This window comes from Diadema setosum, chromosome 5 (genome assembly GCF_964275005.1).
Source record: "Diadema setosum chromosome 5, eeDiaSeto1, whole genome shotgun sequence".
Lineage (NCBI taxonomy): Eukaryota > Metazoa > Echinodermata > Echinoidea > Diadematoida > Diadematidae > Diadema > Diadema setosum.
Window position 1 is genome coordinate 31999104 of NC_092689.1, and position 27054 is coordinate 32026157.

The 27054-nt window shown below is 37.7% G+C and overlaps 1 protein-coding gene across 1 annotated transcript; it reads right to left on the reverse strand.

Moving 5' to 3' along the window:
• Positions 1-1373: 1373 nt before the first annotated feature.
• Positions 1374-26627, reverse strand: LOC140228845 (rhodopsin, GQ-coupled-like). The gene is made up of 4 exons (XM_072309117.1): positions 26422-26627; positions 5609-5742; positions 3220-3298; positions 1374-2391 (listed from the first exon to the last, which is right to left on the reverse strand). Exons 1-4 carry the CDS (start codon positions 26625-26627, stop codon positions 1374-1376), a joined length of 1437 nt encoding a protein of 478 aa, XP_072165218.1.
• Between the last annotated feature and the right edge of the window lie 427 nt (positions 26628-27054).

Here is a 27054-nt window from a genome sequence, read left to right on the forward strand (position 1 = left end):
CAAAGGCTTGATTCCAAAGAGGATTACATGATAATGAAGTTGATAACAGGTACCCGCAGTTTTCCCTGACAACATCCTTTGCCTTAAGCAGCTACCCGTCATACATCTTGAATATGTTTGGAAAAGAAAACAATTTGTTTACCTTTTCTAAGGAACATACATAAACATGATGAAGCCGGAGGTGTATCTCTACAATATTATACTGGTAATAATATCCTTTCCATGTGTCTAAACCGAATATAATACGGTTGTTTAAGTTTTCTCAACTACGCAGAATGAGTATCTAACCTGAGTTATATACGCGTGAAAATTTCTCAAAGTGACGTGAACAAAATGTACATTGGCATAATGAATCCTTTAATGAAGCCAGAATGCAGTGGTGAAAGTTGATGAGAAACGTGTAAGGGTGAAATTTCGGCATTCATAAAATTTGACACTATTTTCATGACTGACGTGCTCCAGGCCGACCATGATTACAAATCATTTTCACTTCATAAACGGTCCCCCAAATATGGAGATGACTGAAATAGAGTCTGCCAAACGGCAATGATATCAGCAATGAACAGTGTACATACCTCTTCACATATAACTTTAGAATGATATTTTTGATAATCATGAATATGTTAACATAAAATAGTTTTTATTTCAATAAAAAGCTGTCTCAGTGGTAAGTCACCTTACCCACATGCATGTGTAAATCATAATAAATCATAATAAATAAGTAAATAAATACCACGAGCACTATAGACATCGAATTTTATTCAAGCTTGATCCAAGAAATCCTGTAGACAGATCCAGCCGTCTACTTCGATGTTACCTATTTACAAGGCTGTGAGCTGTTTTCCGATGCATGTACTATCTAATTCTATGCTCAAATTTAGCCTCGTCACAGACTCTTTACATAATGTTCGCAAACTCAAGTGGTTTCGAGCTCTAAGTGTATACATATAATACCGCATTTTTTTTTTTTTTGATCCGATGAATTGTTGCATTTTGATCGCACAGGTTAGAGATAGCAGCAAACTACCTTGAAGCTAGGCAACAATGAGACCCATGTTGTTGCATCCTAAAGCACAGGTAAACTAAGTATCAGCGATTGACCATCTCTGCACTAGTTGAATACAGGCAGTATTCTCTCCCTCGAAGAAGTCCTAGGGACAACGTCATACCAGGGAGGTGAGACCTCCCTGGTCATACACATTGCTGAACTTCTCAACGAATGAACCGATAGTGACGGTTACCTTCTGAAGTGGTTTTGCACGATACGACCAATGACCCCCAGACATAAACCTGCAGAACCCGCTTAGATCGAGGGTATGTACTCTGTGTTGCTGGTCTCCATCTGTCCATTGTCAAAATTGCCTGTGCACAGTTTACATTTTGGTGAGGTACTCCTTGTCATTTACACCCGGCTGCAGGCCGCTGGGTGCGTTTACTCGATCGTCACCGTGGCCCTGATCCCCTTTCGCCCTTTTTTTGCCTTCAGGCATTTCGATTTCAACGCTGACGTCCTGGTTGTAGGTGGCGTCCCCGGGCTCCCTCCGATACGTTCCTCCCTCGTCGCTTTTTTCCTGCTGAGCCCTGGTAGCCTTGGCCTCTCCGGGTCCCTGTTGTCTGTCCTTCAACTCCATGGCGTCCTGCTCTACCGTGCTCGAGACAGACGACTCCGAGATGGTGGAGGAATACTGGCGGGAAATTCCACGTCGTCCTACGACCGAAGATTCAGCGGAGCCCGTGCTTCGGTGTCCCTTGGCCGGGGGCTTCATGCCGCACATGGACATGAAATGCTCCTTCATGGCCTCGTTGAATTTCTGGTGGGAAATGGCGTAGACCAGCGGGTTCCAGATAGCAGAACACTTGGCAAAGATGACAGGAACAAGTGTCCCTAGTGGTGTTAGGTAGTCGGGACTAAAATACTGACCGATGACGGCGACGACGGAATATGGCATCCAGGACAGGCAAAACAAGATGGTTACCATGATCCCGACTTTAGCGATCTGAAATTCTGTCTTGGCGCGGTCTGCCCGGCGGATGGAAGCCTTGTGCTTTTTGTCCTTTTCCTCAGTGATGCGAGCCCTCACCTGGTTCAACTCGTGGCGGTGCTTCCGGACCGCCATGGCAATCTGCACGTAGCAGGAGACGATGATCAGAATGGGCAAGATGAAGCTGCTGGCGAAGAGGAAGCTGACGTGCAGGTAGTGGTTCATGTCCTGCGTCATGAAGTCAAATGTGCAGCCGAGACCGTAGCCTTCCATGACGTAGGATCCCACACCAAAGAAGGGCGGTACTGACCAGAAGATGGCGTAGAGCCAGACAATCATAATGATGATAAGTGAGCGACGGTGAGTGACCGACTTCACCGCCTCCAGGGACCAGCATATCACGTAGTACCTGGAATTGGAACCAAAGAGAGTGGAATATCTGTTCGGAGTTGAAATGAAGATTACACTCACAGCTAAATCGGAAAATGTACTATAATCAACGACTGTTGCCGACCCCCATCCTTTCTCCTCCGGGGTCATCCCAAGAGCCCGACAACCACACGAGTCATAAGACCCTCGAGCTCCACATTAAAATCAGGCCCATGAGTATTCAGCCCAAGAGTCTTACAGCCAGTGAGCTCGACACTCGGCAAATAAAGCCCATGAGTCCAACATTATATAGGCGAAGAAGGCCTCCGAGTCAGAAACTAGGCAAAACACGCACACAAACTAACAAACAAAACACGAGACCGAAACTGTGTACACTAAGCTCCGTGATATACTGAGTGTTGGGCTCGTGGGCCTTGTTTGCCTAATGTCGGACGCTTCACTCCTGAGCCTATTTTGCCAAGTGTCGGACACATGGGTCTTTTTTGCCTAGTGTCGGACTCATGGGCCTTATTTGTCTATAGTGTCGAACTTGTGGGCTGTATGACTCGTGGTTGTCGGACTCTTGACGTGCGCCCATTCCTCCTCGTAAATGACGATACCAGCAAACACTCTTTTTTTTCATGAGGCGTACAAATTGCGTGTATTGTCGTAATGATTTCTTGTCAGGAAAGACTTTTCAACAATTCATATTATAGCCAGATTTTCACCGAGTCAAACTTTTCTGTTTCTATGACGGACATTGTGCTCGATTCTTGTACAAGAACTTGACACATCACCGAGGAGATTGCTTTCCAAGTATAAGGTAATATAATATGTTAAATTTTCGGTGAAGTGTGAGCAGTCTTACCTGTCGAGGGCGATTGCTGTCATGTTGGTAATGGACATGATTCCGAACAGGGCTCCACAAAATGCGTAATACTGACAACCTGGATAAAGGGAAAAAAGGACAGTTAGTCCATCTTGAGAAGTGACTCATTATAATCCAAAATATCAACAAACGAATTTCATATTCCACATGCCGTATACGGCATGTGGAATATGAAAGATTTATAATTCTTTTGCTATTTTCACGAGCAGAATTTAGAAGGAAAGACAATCATCTATCCTTGAGTATTGACAAATTTGGCAATTACAGGCTAATTTGTGTTCAAAGAATAACTAATTTACGTTGCAGCGATGTTACCATACTACCAAAGCCGAGAATTCACCACCAACTCTAAACGACATTAGTTCATGATACTGAGATTGGGAAGCCTTGCGAGAACCACGTACAAAACAATGCCACCTCGAGGGATTTTATTTTTTCATATTCTCTCGATTTTGCTTTGAAAGTAGCCTCATATTTCGCCGAAGGTCAACGCACGGTGAAACACGTGTTTTTTTTTTCTCTCTCTCTCTCTCTCTCTCATCGTAAGTCCTCAATTAGCCGCTTAGTACGTGACACTAACCACTTTCTAAGGATTCAATCAAGGGAGACCAGATCATAAGTGACCACGACGTTGTGAATACAAGCGGCAAAGGTAGATGGAGTAAAACGAAGCCAGTAAATAGAAGTTGTATTTAGGTTAATGAATTTTGGCAGATAATTGTCCCACGACATAATCTCACTGTAACTGTAGACCATCTCTTATGGCAGATTACTGACAGTGTAATAGCTCTTGCTGAAAGTACCTGATGTCGTTCAGTTGCAAACAAAATGAAATGTGAATGGAGCAACAAACCAAATTCACTGAAAGTCAATCAATTTTCGGTAAAAGATATTCAATTAGGTGTAATCATTATAAGACCATGGCTGGCAAACTGATATGGCAGTAGTTGTCGATGTATATATATGTTTACTTTTGTTTAACGTTATGGAAATTTGTCCTGGAAACCTAATTCATCTGATCGCTTTGTCACGTCTACTCAGGTGTTATGATATTAGCCAAAATCAATTTATGGGGATTTCTGTTATACTTCTTGAAAAAATGTTTGTTTAAATTTTTTGACCTACTTTCTACTGAAATCGGCATATCTGCATATCTGAAATAACGACTTGCACTCGTATTCAATCAGCTTATCTATGTGATTACTGAAAAACACGCACCTCCTGTTGTCAGGTTGCCGTTATTCATCTTTCACTTTAGATATTCCATATATTCCTATAAATATTATGCCTGTACAAACATCGTGTTAAAGTGGCAGTCCAGACGATTTATACAATTTCACAGCATGTAGGTCATTAATCGATAGTGTCATGAATAGATATGTGCAATCTGTTGGGGTCGTTGAGCAGATAAACAAATATTCTGAAAAACCCACAGCATTATGCACGGAACAAGGATGGTGACATAGGAGGCTACAGTAATGTAGCAATGTCATTCCGTTACAATATCACATATGTCGTGGGTGGGTTCCCACCCACGATATATACATGTACTTGCAATTGTTTTCGCTTCTACAAATTATGCATGCTTTCTTCTTTTGTCATGCTTCCTTTAGCACCCAATCATGCATTCGTATGTGAAGTTGCTATGTCGTCATCCTCAGTCGTGTCAGTCATTGTAATTTGTTACAAATTTTGAGAACATTCTCATTCCCCATCCCAATCACTCTAGACAACAAAACTCTGTACCCAATATGACCCAGCATGACTACTTTATAGATGTTCATGTCTGGAATCATCTGGAAATCTCATCTAACTACATGACTGTATCGTATGTTCCCCCCCCCCCCCCAAAAAAAAAAAAAAAAGAAAAGAAAAAAAAAAAGATACAACGGGACCTTCCGCAACGATAACCTTTGAAACAATGATTTAACTCAAATACAATTTCAGGGTATGAACCTGTAACTTATCATCCACATGTTGCAGGAAATTCCATCCGATTTGCTTCAGTGGTCAAAGAGAAATGAGGATGCCAGGAATCCCTTCCCTCCGAGTTCTGTCCATTGTGTTCACACATTAATATGTGGTTCCAAGAGCATCCAAATGCTAAACTTGGAAGAAACAGATCCATGACATGCTTTACAGCGATCCACATTTCTCTGTGACCACTTAACCAAATTGAATTGGGTTTTCTGTAAAATATAGGTAAGCTGTTATATTTGAGACCCTGAAATAGCATTCAGACAGTTTAACTGAAAGTTACCCGATTGTTTGTTTGTTTGTTTGTTTGTTTGTTTTTTTTTTTTGGGGGGGGACCATACTGTATTGTTATGCTACAGCATCCAAGAATTCTTCGTGCTGAACATCTTACCGATATCAAAGAAAAGCCATCTGTTGTAGATAGTGGAGATAAACAAGAGGGGGAAGTTGGTGACGACCATTCCCAGGTCGCTCAAAGCCAGATTGACAATCAGCATGTTGGGCGGTGTTCTCAACGACTTCGTCCTGTTCAGAGAAAAAGAACGATGAAGAGTATAAAGGCGAAATTTGTTATCCACATTCCAAAAGACATAGTGCTTGCAATACATGCAATGATAATAAAAAAAAAATATTGATGACGTTGTTGCACAATGATTTCACATGATGTATGATATGACAACACTGTTTGAAAAACACGAAGAACTCTGTTGTATATAATGCATTGACAGGGCTATGATATATAGTTATATATATTACATATATATATTTTATATATATTTATATATAAATAAATAAATAAATAAATAAATAAATAAATATATATATATATATATATATATATAATATATTGGCAGCAATGGACTGAACCAAAACATGGCTAGGCAGTGGAAGGACAGTTAAATATATTGCCAGCATGTATAGAATTAAGTTTAGTTCAGTATGATTTTACACTGAGATTGATTTTGTAATTAAAGGGGTGCTACCCAACATCACAGCCACGTCTCTGTGCAAGCTTTACTGGCTATATATATATATATATATATATATATATATATATATATACTTTATCATAAACTGAGTGCATGATAACCGAATATCATGTTAGACAATGACATCACGAGTTCATAATTAGTATACGTTCAGTCTCATTTCCGCAAAGGCTGGCCGCCGACGAACAGAACACTTTTTTTGATAAGAGGTTCGATTGTAACGGTGAAGTGCACTGATGTTGTGTTTATAGGTATATAGTGAGCGGAGAGCATGTGCTTTTATTGATTCACTCTGAGGTACATGCATACGTGGTTGAACGCAAATTCATTCAAACAATACACAATACGTCGCGTAGTGCCAACGATTATACTAATCACACACAATTATTATGTTATGGTCTCAAAATGTGTCTTATACGGGAAAGATAAGTGAACTCAAATTAAAAGATCGTGAAAAGTATTTTGGCCAATTAATGTTCATGTTTAAGAAGTAGTTTCAACATCTCTTCATTGTTGATGTTGCCATGACAGTACGCAAAATGGTAAGACTGGCAGGGGTGGATCTAGATCTAGCTCTATGCTAGAAAAAAAAGGGGTACCCAATGATGAGGCGAAGCCCGAGCTAATACAGTAATACATATTAAAATGATGCATGAACATAAATCTCACTTTCTTCAGTGACAGAAATAATGCAGAGAAAACGATAATTGAAAACTTACAGTAGTGATATTGCAGTGGTTGTTGAGGTAACGAATATGAAATAATTAATAAAAAAGTTAATAAATAATAAACAAACCCGGAGTGACCCACTGAAACGACTAGCTTGTAGAGTGTGGGCCCCTCTTGGATAAAAAAATTCGACGCAGAGATTGATTGAAAACATCAACAAAACAGCACAGAAGGTTTGGCAGCCCACTGAGAGACAGACAGACAAACAGTTGCACACAAAACAACAACAAACACACTAATGAACATGAGACAAGACTGAGACAGCAACAGGACTACTTGACGAGACGACAAGTTGTAATGAGAGATGCATGGTTGTATAAAAAGTGTGTTTTTTAAACACACACACACACACACACACACACACACATATATATATATATATATATATATATATATATATATATATATATATACATATATATATATATATATATATATACTCCTAGATGGGTCATTTGGAAGACATTTCCATTTGTTTTATATGCAAATTTATTAATACATGTTCAATGGCAGTTTACGCAATGGAGACACGAAAATTGTCTCCTTAATGACCAGTTGTCTCCCTAATGAAGACACTTCCCCCCAATATGTCTCCCTAAGGTGCCAACTAGGGATATATATATATATATACATATATATATATATACATATATATATATATATATATATATATATATATATATATATATATATATATATATATATATATATATATATAGTATGTATATACAACCAGCAAGCTGCTTGAATGCAATGCCCTTTTTTTGAGATGTTAATTCTCGAAGGCCTTGGGTAATCTCGACTTTCAGAATGACTGATTAATTAGGTGCTATAAATCATGAAATGAAAATTAATTCACCCAAAAGCAGAGTAGGTAGATAGAAGTGCGCTCGCAGCTATGTAATCAAACTTTCCTCAGGTGTGAAGCGTTGATTAAACCGTTACATAATCATAAATGAAGTGCGAATCCTGGACACAGTATTTAAACCACTGTCATTCTCCAAGTCATCCTCCTTCTTTTTCGTTTCCTTCCTTCTTATCTTCAAGGTGGTTTTTTTTCAAGACATTTCTGTAGATTTTCTTTTTCTTCTTCACAATTCTAAAAGCCCCCTGGCGTTCATTTGTAGTTATGCATGTGTCAATGATGATTTTCTGCAGACGTGAATAGGTATTCGTGAATAGGTATTCACATCACAAATAAAGAAGCAAATTTTTGTGATCATTATTTACTTTTTCATATTAAAGGTCCATTTTACCTTTGGGAGAAGTGATTTAAAAAATGTTCAAAATATCATATTTGATGCATATGTGTAGGTCAGTTGTATCACAAAACATCCTACCATAATATAAATGTTTTGCAATAAGATATGAGGAGAGATCAATATTTTTCTCAATAAACCATAACTGTAGACGGTTTAGTCTGCGAACATATTTCTTACAACTATTATTCACATTTTGTGTATTTAACAACACTTAACATCAATTATATGGATTCAAATTTTTACAGTGGTTGTTTCTATCCCTAACTCACATTTTAGAACTAATCTAAAGCACTAATGCTGGGTTTTTGTTTTGATCTGCAAATAGTAAATCAGTATATAGAAGTCAAAGTCAATATGTGATGGATGTCAGGGTACATAAACGAAACGAACTGAAACATTCAAGGGGCATTCCAGACGATTTTCATAATTGCACATCATGTAGTATATAAATATATAGACAGCTCCTTGTATAGATTTGTGGAATTTATTGTGATCCTTGAGCAGAGAAACCAATACTCTGAAAAATCTTAAACAAATTACACTGAACAGCGTCGATGACATAGGAGCCTCAGAAATGTAGCAGTGTAATTTAATTGCAATACCGCTTGCTTGCAAGTTGACCTGTGTTTAACCTATGCATGCCTTTTTGTTCAGCATTCTTGAGCCCCAACTCATGCATAAGGTGAGGCTACCATGTCATCGTCCTTGTTCACTGAAATTTGTTATAAATTTTGAAAACGTTCTTATTCCTCATCCCAATCACTATAAATTCTGAAACTCTGTACTCAGGATAACTAATTTATAGTGGTTCAAATGTAAACGTCTGAAAATCATCCAGAAGTCTCCTTAAAGACTCCAGTCTTTTTACTACTACAGTATTCATAAAGAACACCTCCGATGATTGAACGTTTATGTACCCATTGTAATTGTGATGATACACGTCGTGGAATACCAATATGTAAAGGTCGTGAATATGATGTGCCCTCCTGTGCCCATAGAACAACAATACCATCATATCAATGGGTTTCCTATATGCACACCACATGCTTGTTGCTTTGTAACCTTTTCCTCTCTGTATAGGCAATCTCGTTCACCCACCTTCCGTTCAAATCATCTATATTTTATTCACACTGCGAGTATCAATAACTGTCTCGAATACGCTTATTTGCTATATATGTAGTCGGAGAAAGAAATTAGCCGCTTCTCATTCCTAGTTTGGAAACTCGAGTCCAACGCACTTAAAGGCGTACATCAAGCATCATTATTCGAATTTGAAAAGTGAAAATTTGAATGTCACATTTATATTTGCTGGCACTGAGTTTCGTTCATGATACTCCTAGATAAACTGAAGGCACACATAATAATCATAGCAGAAGTAATCAATATTCTCCGTAAGAGGTTGATACCTGAAATTTTCGTGACAATGCATTATGATTCTCGAGTCAAAAACGGCTCAAAGAATAGTGTCTCTGCCGCAACATTCATCTCATTTCAAGTTAGTATGTCCACCATACCTTAAAAATAAGTACTATATCTATAATTTATTTTCATATTACCTGCAACATATATATATATATATATATATATATATATATATATATATATATATATATATCAGTTATAAGTAAAATGAAAATTTGTAGTATGGTTTAGCAGTTTAAATAAAGTATTTTTTCATATTACCTACAAAATATATACCAGTTATAAAAGAAAGTTCTAATTGTAAATAGATGCACTTGAATATGTATATTGGCATATTGTTTTCGAGTGATCTACTTTTTATAAGCTGTGCTTTTCAGTAGATCACGCTGTCCGTCTCTATATATTTGATTTTTTTTTGTCACCATTGCAAAGTACGTTCGTTTCTATTCATTAATTCATATATTTTGCATTAAATTCAGGCTTTGTATTTCCTACAAATTACCATCGTATTAACAATGCGATCTATTAAACTAATGTATATTTCCTATTAGTATTGCCCTTTCTTAAATGGAAATAAAACACAACTGAATTAAATTGCTCTAAATTGAATTTAATTGAATTAAATGCCGCAAGGGTTCACCTGTACCTCGATGAGAAATATTTTGTCATGCCTTACTGATCAGTGATCCAGGTGAACTAACTTTGTGTAAGCCCTTAGTGAAAGCAGACAGACCTCTTCTTTCCCTTTCTCCTTTCTACTATCCTATCTCTACGCAAGTCACCCCTCTTTCCTATTTTTCATTCTGTATTATGTACGATGGCTGCACGCAAATCAAGCCACACTGAAGCTGTAGCCATACTGTTTCATTGTACACGGTTGTATTGCTGATACGTTTCTGCTGTACATTGTGCAAGGGCAATGAAGAAAAATATTTTGTTAACAACTGATGTTTATAATATGTATGGCTCCAACAACGTATGTATATATACATGTACATGTATGTTCATGTACAATGATAGTACAGGAATCAATAAATCAAATCAAATCATATCAAAGGGTATAGTAGAGCTTTAAGGGTAGTGCATCTTTAAGATACTGTTTCCTATAACACTGTCTTGTGGATATATTAGGAATCAACACTCCACTGTAGTTTGTGCCACCCTCATATGCTTAAATTATTTGAAAATACCGCGATATCTACTCGTTTCTTTATCTACAGCATTTTGAGCAGTCCTTTCTATATAGTTAACGCACGTTTGTTATTTTAGCATGTCATCACGTGACCTGGTTTTATCTAATGAGGGAAAAACACCATTTTGTCAATCGATAAAGCAGTGCGTGTTTACTCATACTTCAAGTCTTTATAAGCTGAATGATCCTTCATTCCTCGAGATTGTTTGCTATATATAGTTTGGAAATTAAGCTATAAAATGAGAATAAATGCTAAATGCTTCAAAAAAAAGATCTAAATTGAACCACAACAATAGTAACAGTGTCATGAAACCCATAGCTTTCCTCTTAACTTCTGGTGCTGTATGCATGAAAGCAATAATCGTAAAAACCCCCATTGATGTTCACACCACAGAGACTTATTAGGATTCACATTCTCACTCCACATACCGTCTCCTCCAAATATCAAAATGAAACTTTTTTTTTCTTCAAATTTTAACTAAATCAAAAAAATCACTACAACTGACCTTTCTCATTTTCACTCAAAATTAACTCTTCATTGAAACATGCATATATACGTTTCAGCTAAACGATTAACACATTCACAACAACTGAATGAGAACACTAACACTAACACTAACACTAACACTAACAATTACAATAACAATAACAATAATAACAATAACAATAACAATAACAATAACAATTACAATAACAAGAACACATTATCAGACATTGTACCTATATATTCTTGATTGTTTGAAAGTGGCTACCCCACCCCCTCCCCCCCCCCCCCACCAAAAAAAAAAAAAAAAAAAAGCGGGGGGGGGGGGAGGGTTGTGCAAGTTACAGATGACAAACTCATTATGCATCCCCAGAACGTAGGAAGATATTTCCGTCCCAGGCATCAAGAAAACTAATCATTATCCCATTTTTCTCCTGTAAATATTCTAGCACAGTGCCGTGAATTTCGATTCCCGTCTACGAATTATCTATGCATATCTGTCTAGATCTTATGGATAAAGCAAAAACCAAGAATATTGCAAACGCTTCCACATCTACATAGGAATACTGTTATAGTTTCTTCAGCATGCGTGGTACTCGATATTTCAGCCAACTCGAGTAATTGATCGTTTCACCACAATGCTTGCATTTGTGCGTGTATCGCCCCCCTCATCTTTATAGACTGTCTTCAGACCACTTCCCAATTATTGCCCACACAGCGTAAAAAAAAAAACAAAAAAACAAAAAACAAAACCCCCAAAACTGTCTGTCTGTCCTCTTAAAGCTGTTGTTGTTGTTTTTCCTATAAGAACTCTAGTATCATTACGAATAAGAAAAAGCGTGGTAATTTGTAATAGGCACAAATGCTGATGATAAGTTTGAAAATACAAAAAAAAAAAGACGAATGCTATATAATTTTCATATGGAGGTTTAAAACCGCACCCCAAAAATACATACGAGCAAAGACACAAGCATTTTGGGGGTCTTCAACCCTCTATCACTATAGATGAACAACAAAAGTCAGATTTAAATCAAGTAAAAACAAAACGATGACACGCTTCCGCTAATCTATCCTCATCATTACAAGTATCGTACCACGTGTAAAGAACAAGTTAAAAACAAAACATGAGAAGCACACATTGTGACGCGTGTGTCGATATTTTATCCCTTGCTGCTGATTCTATTACCTTCTGACCCTTTCATTTTCGTCAATGTATTTGACATGCATGTTTGCTTTGTGTTGCATTGTTTTGCATCGTTTTGTTTTTGTTGCTGCGGTTGTTGTTTTAAACTTTGTCTTTGTGGTAATGCGCCATCAAGAATTTATTCTCCCCGCATCAGCTCTGTGAGCGGAGCGACAATGACATTCAATCGGCGTGCTTGCCAGCCAAGCAAAGAACCTTAAGCTCCTTATCTACTGCCTGGTGGAAAGACCGTGACGGTTGCACCGAAAAAAAAAAGGGGGGGGGGCGGGGGAGAGAAAAGGACTACAAAGGCTACACTACGATTGTCTAAATATCTTATTTGTTTGTTTATTTGTTTAGTTTTGTTTTAAGACTTTGTGTACTTTCCGTACCGATTGGCGCAGAAGACCCCAAAGCGTTGTACACATTGTCCAAAGTTCCTGACACAGAAAGGGTTAATTTGGAATGTTCCTCTTTCAATGATGAAACGAACCGAAGTGCCGCATGCATTTTGGGATTACACCGCGTAGTCGCCATGCTCTCAGCGGAGAAGCGTTTTGCAAGTACTTATGGACTCGTTGCAGTGCAAGCAGATAATACATGGGGCCCTCATCAAACATGGAGAGAAAACACACACACACACACACACACACACACACAAATGTAGAAAGAAATGTCAAAGCCAACACAAACGAGCAAGCATATTAAAAGAGATAAATAAATAAGTAAAAATAAAAACAGAGAAAGTAGAAATCTGCTCCCGTGATATCCGATATCGCTTTAGTCATTATCTCTGTCTGAAATCACTCACGCATATTAAACAGACAATCAAACTGAAACAAACACACACGAGGGAGTCGCGAGAGGACACACAAACCCTCAAAAGCGGAATCATAAAGAAAGGGTTTCGAGAAAAAAAAAATTGGGGGGGGGGGTTGAATATATAGAGAATGTCAAAGGTGTAAGCAATCTACTTCACAGAGATCTATACATGTATCACATCATGCATAAATATTCAAGTATGGTGCTTTTTTCTTCCTACTCCTCTAATAAAAAGCATTGGCCTGTCAATCCATAGAGTATAACGTGTTAAATTAAGCAACCCAACGTTTCTGGCACCAAACTGTCATTCTTACATTTTACAATGCGCTCTTCACTTTTTAGAAATATATTACACAATGTCGTTACAGTTATCCTAGAGTGGTCACGATACATTTTCAATATTCTTTTCCGTGAAGAAAGGAATGATACGACTCTCCAGATCAGATATAATTACGCGCTTGTGTGAAAACAACAACAACAACAACAACAACAACAACAACAACAACAACAACAACAACAACAACAACAACAACAACAACAACAGCAAAAGCTCCAGTACGTCTGAATGTGTCCATCATCTCCAACTTCAATTTGCAATTCACACGAAAACAGCGAGTAATACCGCTCGTGGTCTTTGGACAATTCATGAGGAGTATATTTCGCTTCAAGTGAGCTAATTGCAACGGATATGGATACGACAGAATAATTCAGGTCTACGCCTTTCAAGGCGTCGGAGCATTAAAAGGACAGTTTCTCACTCCCCTAAAAAGAAAGAAGAAAAAAAAAAACCCGACAACTGAAACATGCGCATGCATTTTTGTATGTTTTCGAGGAAATATGATGTTCAGGGGCCGTCCAACTAAGAGCCAAGAGAGTTCCCTGGCACCTTTTGATCCTCCACAGAATTATACATATTTTAAGATAAAGAAGAAACCCACAAAAAGACGAAAGTAAGCATGCAGCCTATGTAATAATGTCGCGACACGCAATATTGAATGAATTAAAATTGAAATATATAACACTATTCAAAAAGTTTATGAATGCATAGCTTAGATAGATAGATAGATAAAGTGACAATCATGAATAAATAAAGGAATGATACCTGATAAGACCCCGTATTTCGCACTTTATAATACGCCATGTTTGATAATACAGGTGTACTCCAGTTTTCGTACATTACATACTGTTTGCTTCGATATTACAATGTTTAGTATTCCTTTTGCCCCCCCCCCCCCCCCCATAGTATTCTTGACTATCGCGTGTTCAAGCAACCGCTTAGTTGCAGTCATTCTGCATAATTTCTTAGTTAATTTGATATTGTGATATAAATTTTGTCAATGTGATTTGTGTATATATCTATATTCTTCGAATCATGTACATTGTATATTGACTTTCTGTTATATTATTGAAAGGAATTTTGACTTATATGTGAAATTATGTTGAAAATAAATGTACATAAAAATCAAACAAACAAACATATGATAATATTTCGCTATTGTATACTTTGTACATGTCACAATGTACAGTCTATAGTATTTATAAGAAAACAAAGTGATGTATATGTATATTGATTTATGAATCAAAATAAGTTATGAATTGAGTTGAAAATAAGATAACAATGTATATGATGACTATGGTTATTTTAAGTGATATCTTTTGGAAAGTAATAATCCAAATGCTAATACCATTAAGCACGAACTGGGCAGAATGTGGTACCAGTCAGCATTAAACATAATAAGATTAGTACCTTAAATTCAAGTAAGTCACTAATGCGAGAAGGACAAAACATAAGTTTTCCTGCGGACATATCAAAGATGGCCAGGTAAGATGCTCAAAAAGCTATTTAAAAAAAAACACCAAAAAAAAAAACTGTGTCGTTTTAATTGCGAATAGGTTTAAAGGTGAGTTTCTGTTTTGTATTTCGACGTATTCAACCAACATCAGTCGACTTTCATTTAGTATTTGTACTACTTGTACTGCTGTCCTCTTTCCTCTTTTCTCCCCTCCCTCACCGCCCCCCCCCCCCCAAAAAAAAATAAATAAAAGGGAGAGAGTCCTGTAGGAATATCAAATTATTATTGAACTACCTTAACGTAAATTCTACGATGGTCATCTTGTAGAGACTTTTATCTACGTAATATCGAGTTCCATCTAGATGCAGAAGATCATCGGATTGACAACCACTGATCCCACTCGCATAGGATAAACCTTAAGAGTGAGTGTGGATTTTTAGACTTTTCATCCCCTTTGATAAAATATTGTCTGAAGGTTCATACAAAATATATAGCAGCTCTTCATTTTTGTCATTCGAAGTATTGATATGAGATGATATTTGAAAAGTGATATGCTGCGGAAATTTTTGGTCGACTGAAATATAGGTTTTCTCTATCAATTCCATATTTTTGTTATGCTGCGGGAATTTTCGGTCGATTGAAATATATGTTTTCTCGGTCAATTTCATACTTTTGTCATTCAAGTTCCCATCTCGAGCATTGAATTTCACGCATTCCACACTCGCAGCACTGAATCAGCAATCAGATTCATAATCCGGTCATTCAAATTCACTATTGCAGCAATCAATGGTTCATTTGCGTCATTCAAATTCAAGATAGGAGCATGCATTTCAGCAATGAGCATTCAAATTCATTTCAAGCCGACGACGGAATCTCGTCGGTCATTCATGAAAAGGTAACCATGTTCCAAATAAGGACATTCAATTTAAAAGAAGTCTTACATTTAGTTTAAATAGCTTGGGATCGTGTATGCGTGTCTTTTTCACTTACATGACTTAGCCTTGAGTAGATTGGGCTTCATGATGAAGATGATGATGTTCACCTCTTCATTCTGACATTAATTCTAACTTTACGAGGATGACAAAGGTAAAATGGCAGCAATTTAAAGGCACATCAGGCACTGTATCCAAATGGACATAATAGGGGAGGTTGATTGACACCTTCGAGAAAAAAAAAATGCGACTGCATTGAAACTGATGGCACGAATATTGTACACGTCTTGTCGTTGTTTACTGATATCTTGTTGGTTTACTTTTGCGGAACTTTGTGAGATCATAAGTGTGCGTCAGTTTGTCTTGTAATTGATACATTGTCGTGTTGTTTGGATACACCGCTGATTGGACCTAATACATGAAATTCAAAATTTCTTTATATGAAAAATCAAAAGTACAAATCCATTTGAATACAGAAACATTAAACATAATTAAATGCGTATGACCCTGGGTTGTTTATACCTCTTTGCTTGTTTTATGAGAAACTTTCTCCCCTTCTGCCCTCATCCTAACTCCATCACCAAGATTATTACCCCATTCTTCAAAAAATCTATTCTATTTCCTTCATTAAATGATTACACGAAGTAGGAAATTGATAGTCTGAAAATGAAATTGAATTCGCCAAACAAGCTCATCGGGGCTATGTCGTGAATTTGAATGCGTCGGTTGAGAATGATAAGGGCGTTAAGTTGCCACTAAAGCCATAGTGTTCGAGACAACTTAAAGCCCTTCTCATTCTCAACAGACGATTATGCACGAGTAGGAAATGCAGTGCTCGCATCTGGAAATTGAACGCACATGCATGAATTTGATTTGACGAAAACGAAACAGAGCTCCCATAAATGAAATTGATCGTTCGGATTCTGGATTTGAATGCCGGAATATGAATAGCGTGCGTGCGCTGGGTGAATTTGAATGCACATTCATGAATTGGGATGACAAAAGTATGACATTGACCGGGGAAACATATAATAGTAAAAATTAGTAATTTGGTAAACGCTGTCCCCCCCCCCCCCCAAAAAAAAAAAAGTATCACAGCGCCTTACAAAAAGGTGGTTTTTAACATAATAGTAATCAATTAGATATGGTGATGTAAGGTTATTCATGATTGTGGAGAAGTTTAAAGAAGTTTTAAAATCAAGACATTCACAGAGAGGGAACCAATGAAGAGGGGTAAAACATGAGGTGTACGTCCCAGGGGTGCGGGGGGGGGGGGGTAGAACATACAGGTGCTGCACGATTTTTGCATGGACTCCATGTTTAAGTATCCTACAGGCTGAAAAGACTATTGCAGTAATCTACTTTATGAGTGCGAATAAAAAAACGCATAGCAAGTCTTCATATTTATAAACCTACGGATGCGCAAAATATTTTTTTTTTCAAGTGGAAATTGCATGTGCAAAAAAATGTGATACTTGTGGGTAGACAATATTATTTACAGGAAATGTCCAATGCTACATCACGAACAGTCTCCACAGAGGCGGGGGATGGCTTAATCACTAACACATTACTATTGTACGTCACACAAATGAGGCATAGCAGCACATTCATCGGAGGCGATTTAATAACCATTGACCTTATATCTTATTCATCAATGTCGTGCTTTATAGAAGATATCAAGTCACCGAAATCTTGAACCACCGGAGATTCCGTCTGCACTATGCATGTATGCTATTTTTGGAGGAATTCATGCCTTAAGCATGAAGCCGGTGAGGATTTCGAGAAAGCAACAAAATAGAAATAACACCAACAAACAAACAAACAAACGAGAAAATCTATAGTCCAAGGTAACACATAGGGCCTAAGTTGAAGACTGATCGCCGACCTTTCTGCAGCATCTGAAACCACTGATCGGCAGTTGGTTTTGGAAAGTTGTAAACATGTTTTCATGAATTTGGCAAAAATCGTTGTCAGCGTATCACGATTCCCCAGCGACCGGTATAACAGGTCGACGAGTGGTTTTCGGTGTCGCAACGAAAACCTTTGCCGAAGAAATTGTTCAATTTTTTGGCCAAGGTTACCTAAGAATAATAATGATAATAATAATAATAATAATAATAATAATAATAATAATATAATAATGGTATATATATATATATATACATATATATATACATCTCTCTCTCTCTATATATATATATATATATATATGTATATATATGTATATACATATAATAATATTAGTTTAAATCTTCGAGTTTAGTGTAGTACAGAATACGAGGCCTGTAAACAATTCTCTCACCTTTTCAGACCAATGATCTGAAGCTGTGGCCATATTCAATTTTAAACATGTCGTTCTCATATCTGTGTTTAACGACGATTGGGGAATGTAGCGAGCAGAAGAGCTAATAACGAAAACAGATGACCCTGACTCAAAATAGGAGAGGGGATTGGAAGTGGTAGGAGTTGTTGGAGGAAGGGACTCTATAGTAGTGGGAAGTTTGCCTATAAGAATAAAATGACACTATGAAAGAAACAGGCGGATACGTGAGACAGCGTGTTCCCCTCGGGTGAAATGATCCGCGAAGCCGTGACCCCGACCGTGAAAGTAGGGTATGAGCTTGGCTTAGACCCACACCTCGCACGCGGTGAGAAACAAACGAGCGCAAAACAACGAAACAAACTCCATCCGTGATGCAGTGATACTTCGCGCAACTGTGACACAGTGAGTCAACATCTACCGAAGAAGGAATTCATCCGCCCATACAAGCGGATATTATTTTGATCTATTCAGACAGGTGCACCTGACTCCGAGCACAGTGGAAAAATAAAACGACACAAAATAATTTAGAGGGGATATTCGACCCGATAGAAGAGGTGTCTCCGGGAAATTATGTGTAAGCAAATCAATTTTGTCTAGTATGATAAAACAATTATGTCGGCCTAAATATTTTGCTAACATGTCAAAGATTTGAACAAACACATACGTTTAAAACAAAGATATTTTATATCATACTATGCATCTACCTTACAGATGCGTGTTCATGGGTTGTGTTTGTGCATGTCTTGTCTGTTAGAAGGGTTTAGTATGTACTAATATTGTATTCATTAGATGGTTTAGTGAAATGGGAGAATACGGAGGAGCACTTATCAACAACAGATTTGTTACGGTGAGTATTGGACAGTGAAGCAAAAGACAAGATTTCCCGAAGATTAGGCTCCGTGTGCCTCCCCCCCCCCCCCCACCAACCTCCACCCCTCTGCGGAGGCAGGTCTATACGCTCCAATGTGGAATTTTCATGCCAAAATCGCGATGCAAAGCAGTAAGGCGTATAAAGGGATCAAACACCAAAGTTCACGTTCGTTCCTCTGTTGTTGTTGTTTTTTCAGGGCTTGTTAAAATGCTAATGAAGGGAAACGACTTTCTCCTACCCACGTTAGTAGATGACTAATATCCTGACTTATACTTGCTATTGTCGTCTACTTCCTTTCGAATTGTACTTATTTAGAAACGTCTCCAAAAAGCAGATGTCAGGAGTTATGACAGGGTGTATTGTAAGCTCCTGTATTTGAAAGATTTTTGAAATCCTCAACAATATTTATTACTGGCACTTTTACAGCGTCCTGTGATTAATTACTGCATTCCATATCATATCCTATACATTTTTAATGATAATGATAATGATCATGAATAACATTTATAAAGCGCTTAATACTGATGTTTCTAAGCGCATCAAATCGGGGAAAAATAATATATATAACGTAAAAACAAAATACAGCATTATGTACATATTATGATAACGACAGCAACAACAACAACAGCAAAATTAAGGTTGTGTAAACAGATGAGTTTTCAACAATGACTTAAACCTATCAACATTTTCAGCGTTACGAATATAAAAAGGGAGTTCATTCCAAAGAAGTGGGGAAATAACTGAAAAGGCCCTATCACCATAACGTGTACAGGTGCGGGGACCACGTGATAATTGGAGAGCGGAGGAAGAACGAAGAGAACGGGTTGAAGTGGAGGAGCGGAAGGAAATTAGATCTTTAAGATAAGATGGGGCAAGATTATTACATATCTTGTAAACAATAAGGAGGATTTTAAAAGTGATACGTTGATGGATGGGGAGCCAGTGGAGGGATTGGAGAACTGGAGTAATGTGGTCAGATCTTTTTGTAAGGGTCACAAGCCTAGCAGCTGTATTTTGAATTCTTTGAAGTGGTGCAGTACTTGAAGCAGGGAGACCAACAAGAAGGGAATTGCAGTAGTCAAGATGAGAGGAAACAAATGCGTGAATGAGACGTTCTGTGGAAGACTGATCCAATAATTTACGTATTTTACCAATTTTACAAATACCCCAAGCAGCAGAACGACATGAATTCTTAATATGTTGTTGAAAGTTCAGATGCTTATCTACAATAACTCCGAGATCTCTGACGGACTGAGAGATGGGGATAGTACTATCTTCAAAGGAAAATTCTGTTAGAGAGCTACCCCGCCTGAACTGAGAATGAACATACAAAAATTCCGATTTAACACAATTCAATTTCAAATAATTATCGTGAGACCATTGCTTGATATCATCAACGCATCTACTAAGTTTGCAAAGTGCTTCGACTTGGGTAGTTGGTTGTATGATTATGTAGATTTGAGTATCGTCGGCATACATAACATGTAAAATATCGTTATGAGAGTTGATTACTGAAGACAGAGGGGCTGTGTATAGAAGAAATAGTAAAGGACCAACCACAGACCCCTGGGGGACACCATGTCTAAGAGGGAACGACTGAGAAAATGCACCGTTCACAGTAACCATCTGGTGGCGGTCGTGTAAGTAAGATGCAATCCATCTCAAGACTGTTCCCGTTAGACCAAATAGATATAATTTCATAAATCTTTTCCGTTTATTAAGAAATGGTTCATTATTGACCATGACGATTTTCTGTCAGGTTTTTGATATGTTGTAGCTGACATTTTGGGTTTTCTTGTTAAAGTGTGCCTTCCATTCTCTAATCGATGTCGGGATCATGTCTTTAACTTTTGGTTGAAATTGAAAATTGGGCTTCAATTTAGGGAGATTTTGTGCAATACGTATCGTATTATGAGCAGAACCTGTAGCGTATCGCCTGTGAGATATAATAGGTTCGAATCCTGGAGCAGATTTTTTTTTTTTTTAATTCGTTCTTTGATGAGCATCTCAAAACTTCTTTTTAGCCAATCACCCAAATCACGGATTGAATGAATAACCTAATTTGTCAGCCTTTCTGCGAATTTTCCATATCTAGTAATTATTCATCAAATATCATTTATCATCGTATCAAGAAACAGACATCAGAGAGGCAGTGATACTGTTTGGAAATGATGTATTTTTATCGGAAGTGATGCACCCCTTCAATTTTGTTTTTGAAAAACGACTTTAACGTTGTTTTATGACTTGACGATCAAGAATGTGACATTAGATGAAATATACATTTGTATAATCCGGTCGAGCGTTACCTTACGAACTGCCATATCATTCATCATCAACCATACACAATGTGCTTGCCCAAACCAATCCCGGGTGCTGTTCGTTATTCCGAAGGTTCGCTATTCCGAAGGTTCGTTATTCCGAAGGGTCGTTAATCCGAAACACGCAGCTTCCCTATACCTAGAGGTTCGTTAATCCGAAAATGAAAAAGGGTTCGTTAATCCGAAAATTTGTGGCGTTATTCCGAAGGTTCGTTATTCCGAAGATTGGTTAATCCGAAAATGAAATTCGGAACAATGAACCTTCGGAATAACGAATCTTAGGAATAAAGAGCCTTCGGAATAACGAACCTTCGGAACAACGAGCTGTAACCGTAATCCCATGTTGATGGTGATCCATCACTTCCGTTGATTCACCACAGTTTCATGAAACATTCATGGTCCAGATGTTTGTTGTCGCTCATTATGATGATATGAGTCGACAACGCTATAGATTACATGTCATGATCATAATCCTTTCATTTTACACTCAGTGGACCATGAGAGGCACGGCGCCTATAATGACTGTTTTCAACAAAATAAGAATAAATGGTCCTGAAATGAGAAACTTGGCATTGTTCAACAATAGCTTGACAATTGCTGGGTATGTATTTATGATACTATGTAGTCTGAACAATTTCAGTAGAATTAGGGAGTAGGTCATGAGAGACAAAATCTGTTCTTAATATCTTTTATTTCTGCATTGTTGGTTTTGTTTGGGGGTTGGGGTGGATAGGGTCATGACGCCAGAGATTAGAAATGCAAAATTTAATTCCGCAATAAGTTTTCAGTATTAAACACTCTTTCTCTTCATTCTTTGATATAGAAATCTTCTTGTAAAGGTTGACCAAGAACTATATTTGCGCAGAGTAGACATATTGACTGGATTAAGATAAAATCAAATAATGCTGCGTTCACGCAATTTACTTTATCTGTTAAAAAATCCAAAACACTTCATAATTACCGTGAACAAACACTACTTCAAACATCAAAGGGCAAAGAGATGTTACATAATTTTTACAAAATAATGGCATGCCTGTGTACGATAGAGGCTTTGATTAATTTACCTTCAAGTATATTTCGGTGACTTTGGTTACATGCTATAAAACAAAACTGGAAGCAATTAGAATGAAAAAAAAAATGTCGTGGTTTTTGGTATTTTCACATTATTCCTTGTCTCACAGCGTCAACGGAATGATATCATGTCGGCATTATCTTATTAAATCCTTAGTCTTCTATCACTTTGCCACATTAATATATAGGATAATATTGATTTGTCCATTTGGGGTGACTTTGGATATGTTCTCCTAAATTTATTCAACTGCAAACAAGTTATTTGCCTATGAAAGAGCAGATTATTGTACTCTCTGAATGAATTTTAAACTGGCAATTTGGTATTCTATAATGTCACAGAAAGAATGGTTCTTGAAGGTTTTTATCACATTTTTTTCTTAAGAACGACTCGATGCACAATTTCAACACAGAAATGTTGCTCAATATCATCGTTGGTATTCTTATGAAAATATAACTACTCCCTTTATATTCGTCCTGCTCTTCCCACAATCTGTTACTCGTTAGATTTAAAAAAAAAATGATTAACAGTGTTACAAAAGAAATGCAGACAAAAATGGAAATAATATTCTGAGCGCTAATATGAACTTCCTGAATAATTACGTTAATTCAATCAATTGAAGAGAAAACCTTGTGTGGCCTTTCCTTTGCTATCTCTCCCCTCCCCCTCACCCATCCAGCAAACTTGATTAATAGATTTTGACGCTATTTGGCCCGACCGCTGTAGTCTTTTAATGACTTTTTATGCAATACAACTGTTCATTGTCAATAATGTTGTGATTTTATGTAATGTTTGTCGTGATTAGAAATTGAATTATGTCAAATTTTACCCACACTTTAGAGGACATATACAAGGTGGTTTTAGCCGGAAAAAAAAGGCAACAATGATATCTTATTTGGCAAATCTATCAGCATTTCTTCTCATAACGTCTGCATATGCATTCAGTGAGCTGGTGTGCATTGAACATCGGCGCGAGTGGAAAGACGGCGCTCTGGCCGCGGCCCGGCCACGCAGAGCACGTCTACTCTATTATAGCACCCCTTCTCATTTCCCAATAGAGCAATTAAAGGAGAGCTATATATGCTTGCGGGAGGTCACGGATGCTAATACTGGTACCGTAAGGCAATGGAATAGTTAGTTTTCTTAAATAGAGCGTCGCGCGCGGAGAAATTCGCTCTGCAGGCTTGAATAAACACACATACGTCTAATCAACCCGTACGTAACGCAACTATGAAAGACCATCGTAAACGAGAAGCAATAATTAATGAATTCACTTTCATGGCCGATTGCGTCGTAGACGGCGACCACTCACGCTTGTCGAGGCCGAATGTTTCCTGGCCGAGTAACTTCACACTTGTAATGACGACTGGTTTAGAGCAACGCCGCACCTGGTTAAAGTGCTAAAAATATGTCGATTGTCCTATCTTGTTATTCAGACCTACTCCTCCTTTATCATATCTGTTCCCACCCTCTCCTAAATCTTCATCAGACATGACAATTAGGTAAAATTAAGCACAGCAAAATTCAAATACATTTGCGGGAGCGGTGATCTCGGTGCATCGGCCCATAATGGAAGAAAAGGGCTAAGAAAAACAATGGCAAAGGCAAAGCACAAACTAAAAAGGGGAGAGAAGAAAATCCCAAATATTATATTGCTGTACGCCGTGGTGATATCAGGATATCGTTATCGTTATATGATAACGTTATCAGACAATATTAAGTTTGAAGGTCTTATTAAAAAAAAAAGATAGACAATTCATCTAACTAGTACGTTGTGATGATATGATTATTTGTTTATCTTCAAGCATTTGACTTTATATTGTGGCATAGGGTTTGATCACCCCAATATTATCATTTTCACATCCTCACGACAATAACAGTCTTTCCTGCATACTCGATTAAAGCAATGCATAATTCAATTACATTGTCGTTATTGTCGATTTGACTTCGAAAGGCGTAAATCGTAATCAACTGAGGTAATTTGCTTTTAGATTTCATTTTACATGATAATTCTAAATGAATAAACAATGACAGCATTAATGATCATCTCTTTACGGTAAAGTGTCCCTAATTTTTTCAGTTTAGAATTTGCCATGCTGATACGCGGCCTCTGTTTACACGACCGGACGTTTGGTTAAGTGAATTTAATCACGTTTAACTTCGTACGATAGTTTGTATCGAGTAGAAGCAAATGGGGACATATCTGACAAAGATCAAGCTCGCAAGAACGTTACAAAAATATGCCAGCCATAGCAAGGTGATTGTCTCACACCACTCTAGAGCTTTTAATGTGATGTCACGCCTTACTGATTATGACATCATTAGAATGGACAGAAGTGAACTCAAAGAGCACCTCAAAAAAAAAAAAAAAAATCAAAGGAGTATAAGTACGGATGAAGAATAGAGACCTCTCTTCTTCTTCTTTTTTTTTTTCTCTGCTCCTTCTCTCTTTTCTTTGTTTGTCGTTAAATATGTTGGGATGTCAATGTCTCGTTGTTCTTGCAATATGCATCTTTAGTTTACGTGTGCATTTTTTTTCTTTTCTGCACGACCAACTGTGTGCGTGAATATATGTACGTATGAATTGTTTTAGTTACCGCATGTTTTCCTCTTGCACAAGGCTCAATGAATAGTGCCTATTCCATAACAGTGACATCTTATTTTATATTCGTATTTCTTGTGTATACTAATCTAGTGTTGTTGACAATATGCCTTTATCGTACCAGTTAACATAATCCCATAATAATAATAATAAGGTCTTATTTACCCAGGGTAGCCTCTTCAGTGTTGCCACTGCTCTACCAGAGGGCCCTGCTATTATTATTACCCTAGCGTTGCCAGGTACCCATTTATACACCTGGGTCGAGAGGGACATTGTGGGTAAAAACACCTTGTCCAAGGATGTAAGCACTGGGCGGGATTCGAACTCACGGTCCTCCGTTCGGGAGTCGGGAGTCTTATCCACTATGCCACAGCGCCCCCACATATGCTCTAGCAGCCTTACATGGATTAATTTCTTTAGATAAATATGTTATTTGCATATTGTTTATCCCGTGATTTCTGTCTCACAAACTCTGTTTTCAGTGGATCACTATCTTTTAGCACTTTATTTATTTTTTTTTTGAAATGAATTCTTGCAAAATATACATCGTTCCACTTCTATGTACATTCATGTACATAAACAGTTAATGAATTGGACGTCTTTACTTCTTCAACTTTTATTGTATACTTTGTATTATGTATCATCTTTTCTTCGATGGAGATAAAGTAATCAGTTTGGAAAAAAAAATTGCGGTGTCTTCCAGAAATAACAAAAAAACAAAGCAATAGATGACATTCTTAGAAATCTTTTTATAAAGTACTAACTCGCATTTGTGTACTATAATTGATAATCGCACGTTGTCACAGCCAGTGTTACTATAATATGATATCGGAATGATCACTAGAGCGCAATATTTATGTTCGCACCAATATAAACCGGCACAGCATAATGACATTGAGGGGGAATGCTCGTTATATTCTCACACGACAACTCTGCCGAAGTAGATCATAAGAGGGAAAAAAATCTTGCTTCTGTTAAATTCAGTTCGTAAATTAAAGTAAGAATCATTGTTTCATTTTTTCTATTTGCTTGTAATTCGCTACAGATCTTCTTATCGACATAATATAAGTTCAAGTACTTGCTTAATGAAAAGATGAATGACCGTGGCATACTGTAAGTTCAAGTACTTATCTAATGAAAATATGAATGACACGGGCCTACCGTAAGTTCAAGTACTGAATGGCCGTGGCATACTGTAAGTTCAAGTACTTACTTAATGAAAAGGTGAATGGCTGTGGCATTTCCCGCCACACCGAAGATGAAGGCAAAAATGAGAACGATAGAAAGACCGTGGTCCAAAAAGGGCGGCAAGGATTCCGCCGTTGTCGACACCATGGTCGATGACGCGTTCGTCGTCATCATCATCGTGTTCGAATCCTGCCCCGTCCAGACCGATAAAGTGGTGGTGAAGTTATCCATGACCGATCTGGTGTGGCTGCAGTCACGTGGCTTGTGCTCAACGCCGGATCGACTCCGGGGCTACTGGTTGGCTGGCTGGACGATTCCCCGACGTCCTGGGCAATACTCAAGGCAAAAGAAATATCACCTGTCCTTACTATTATAAGAGCGTAACTGGTTACGTACGTTTTAATAACTCCCTATGGGGGCCAATGAGACCTTTGTTTTAACGAGCGAATGCCACTAGTCAAGAATCTGTACCAGATGACATGAGCACTCTCAGCTAGGAATCCCAGTGCTAACAGAATACGTCCGTATAGCAGCGGCCCGCTTTCTTGTCCGAGATGCAATGACGACTACCGTTTAAGGTGTATAGTCAGGACACAGTTTCACAATAGTAAACACGTTGTGTACTGGATTTCTTTCTTTTTTCCCTCTCTTTATTACA

Bases quoted from the DNA above. Each gene is read 5' to 3' on its own strand.
- LOC140228845 (XM_072309117.1), bottom strand. From the start codon at position 26,627: ATGGATAACTTCACCACCACTTTATCGGTCTGGACGGGGCAGGATTCG. The intron at 5,743-26,421 runs GTAAGTACTTGA...TTCTCTGAACAG, and splicing joins GCCATTCACCTTTTCATTAA to GACGAAGTCGTTGAGAACAC. The intron at 2,392-3,219 runs GTAAGACTGCTC...TTCCAATTCCAG, and splicing joins ACAGCAATCGCCCTCGACAG to GTACTACGTGATATGCTGGT.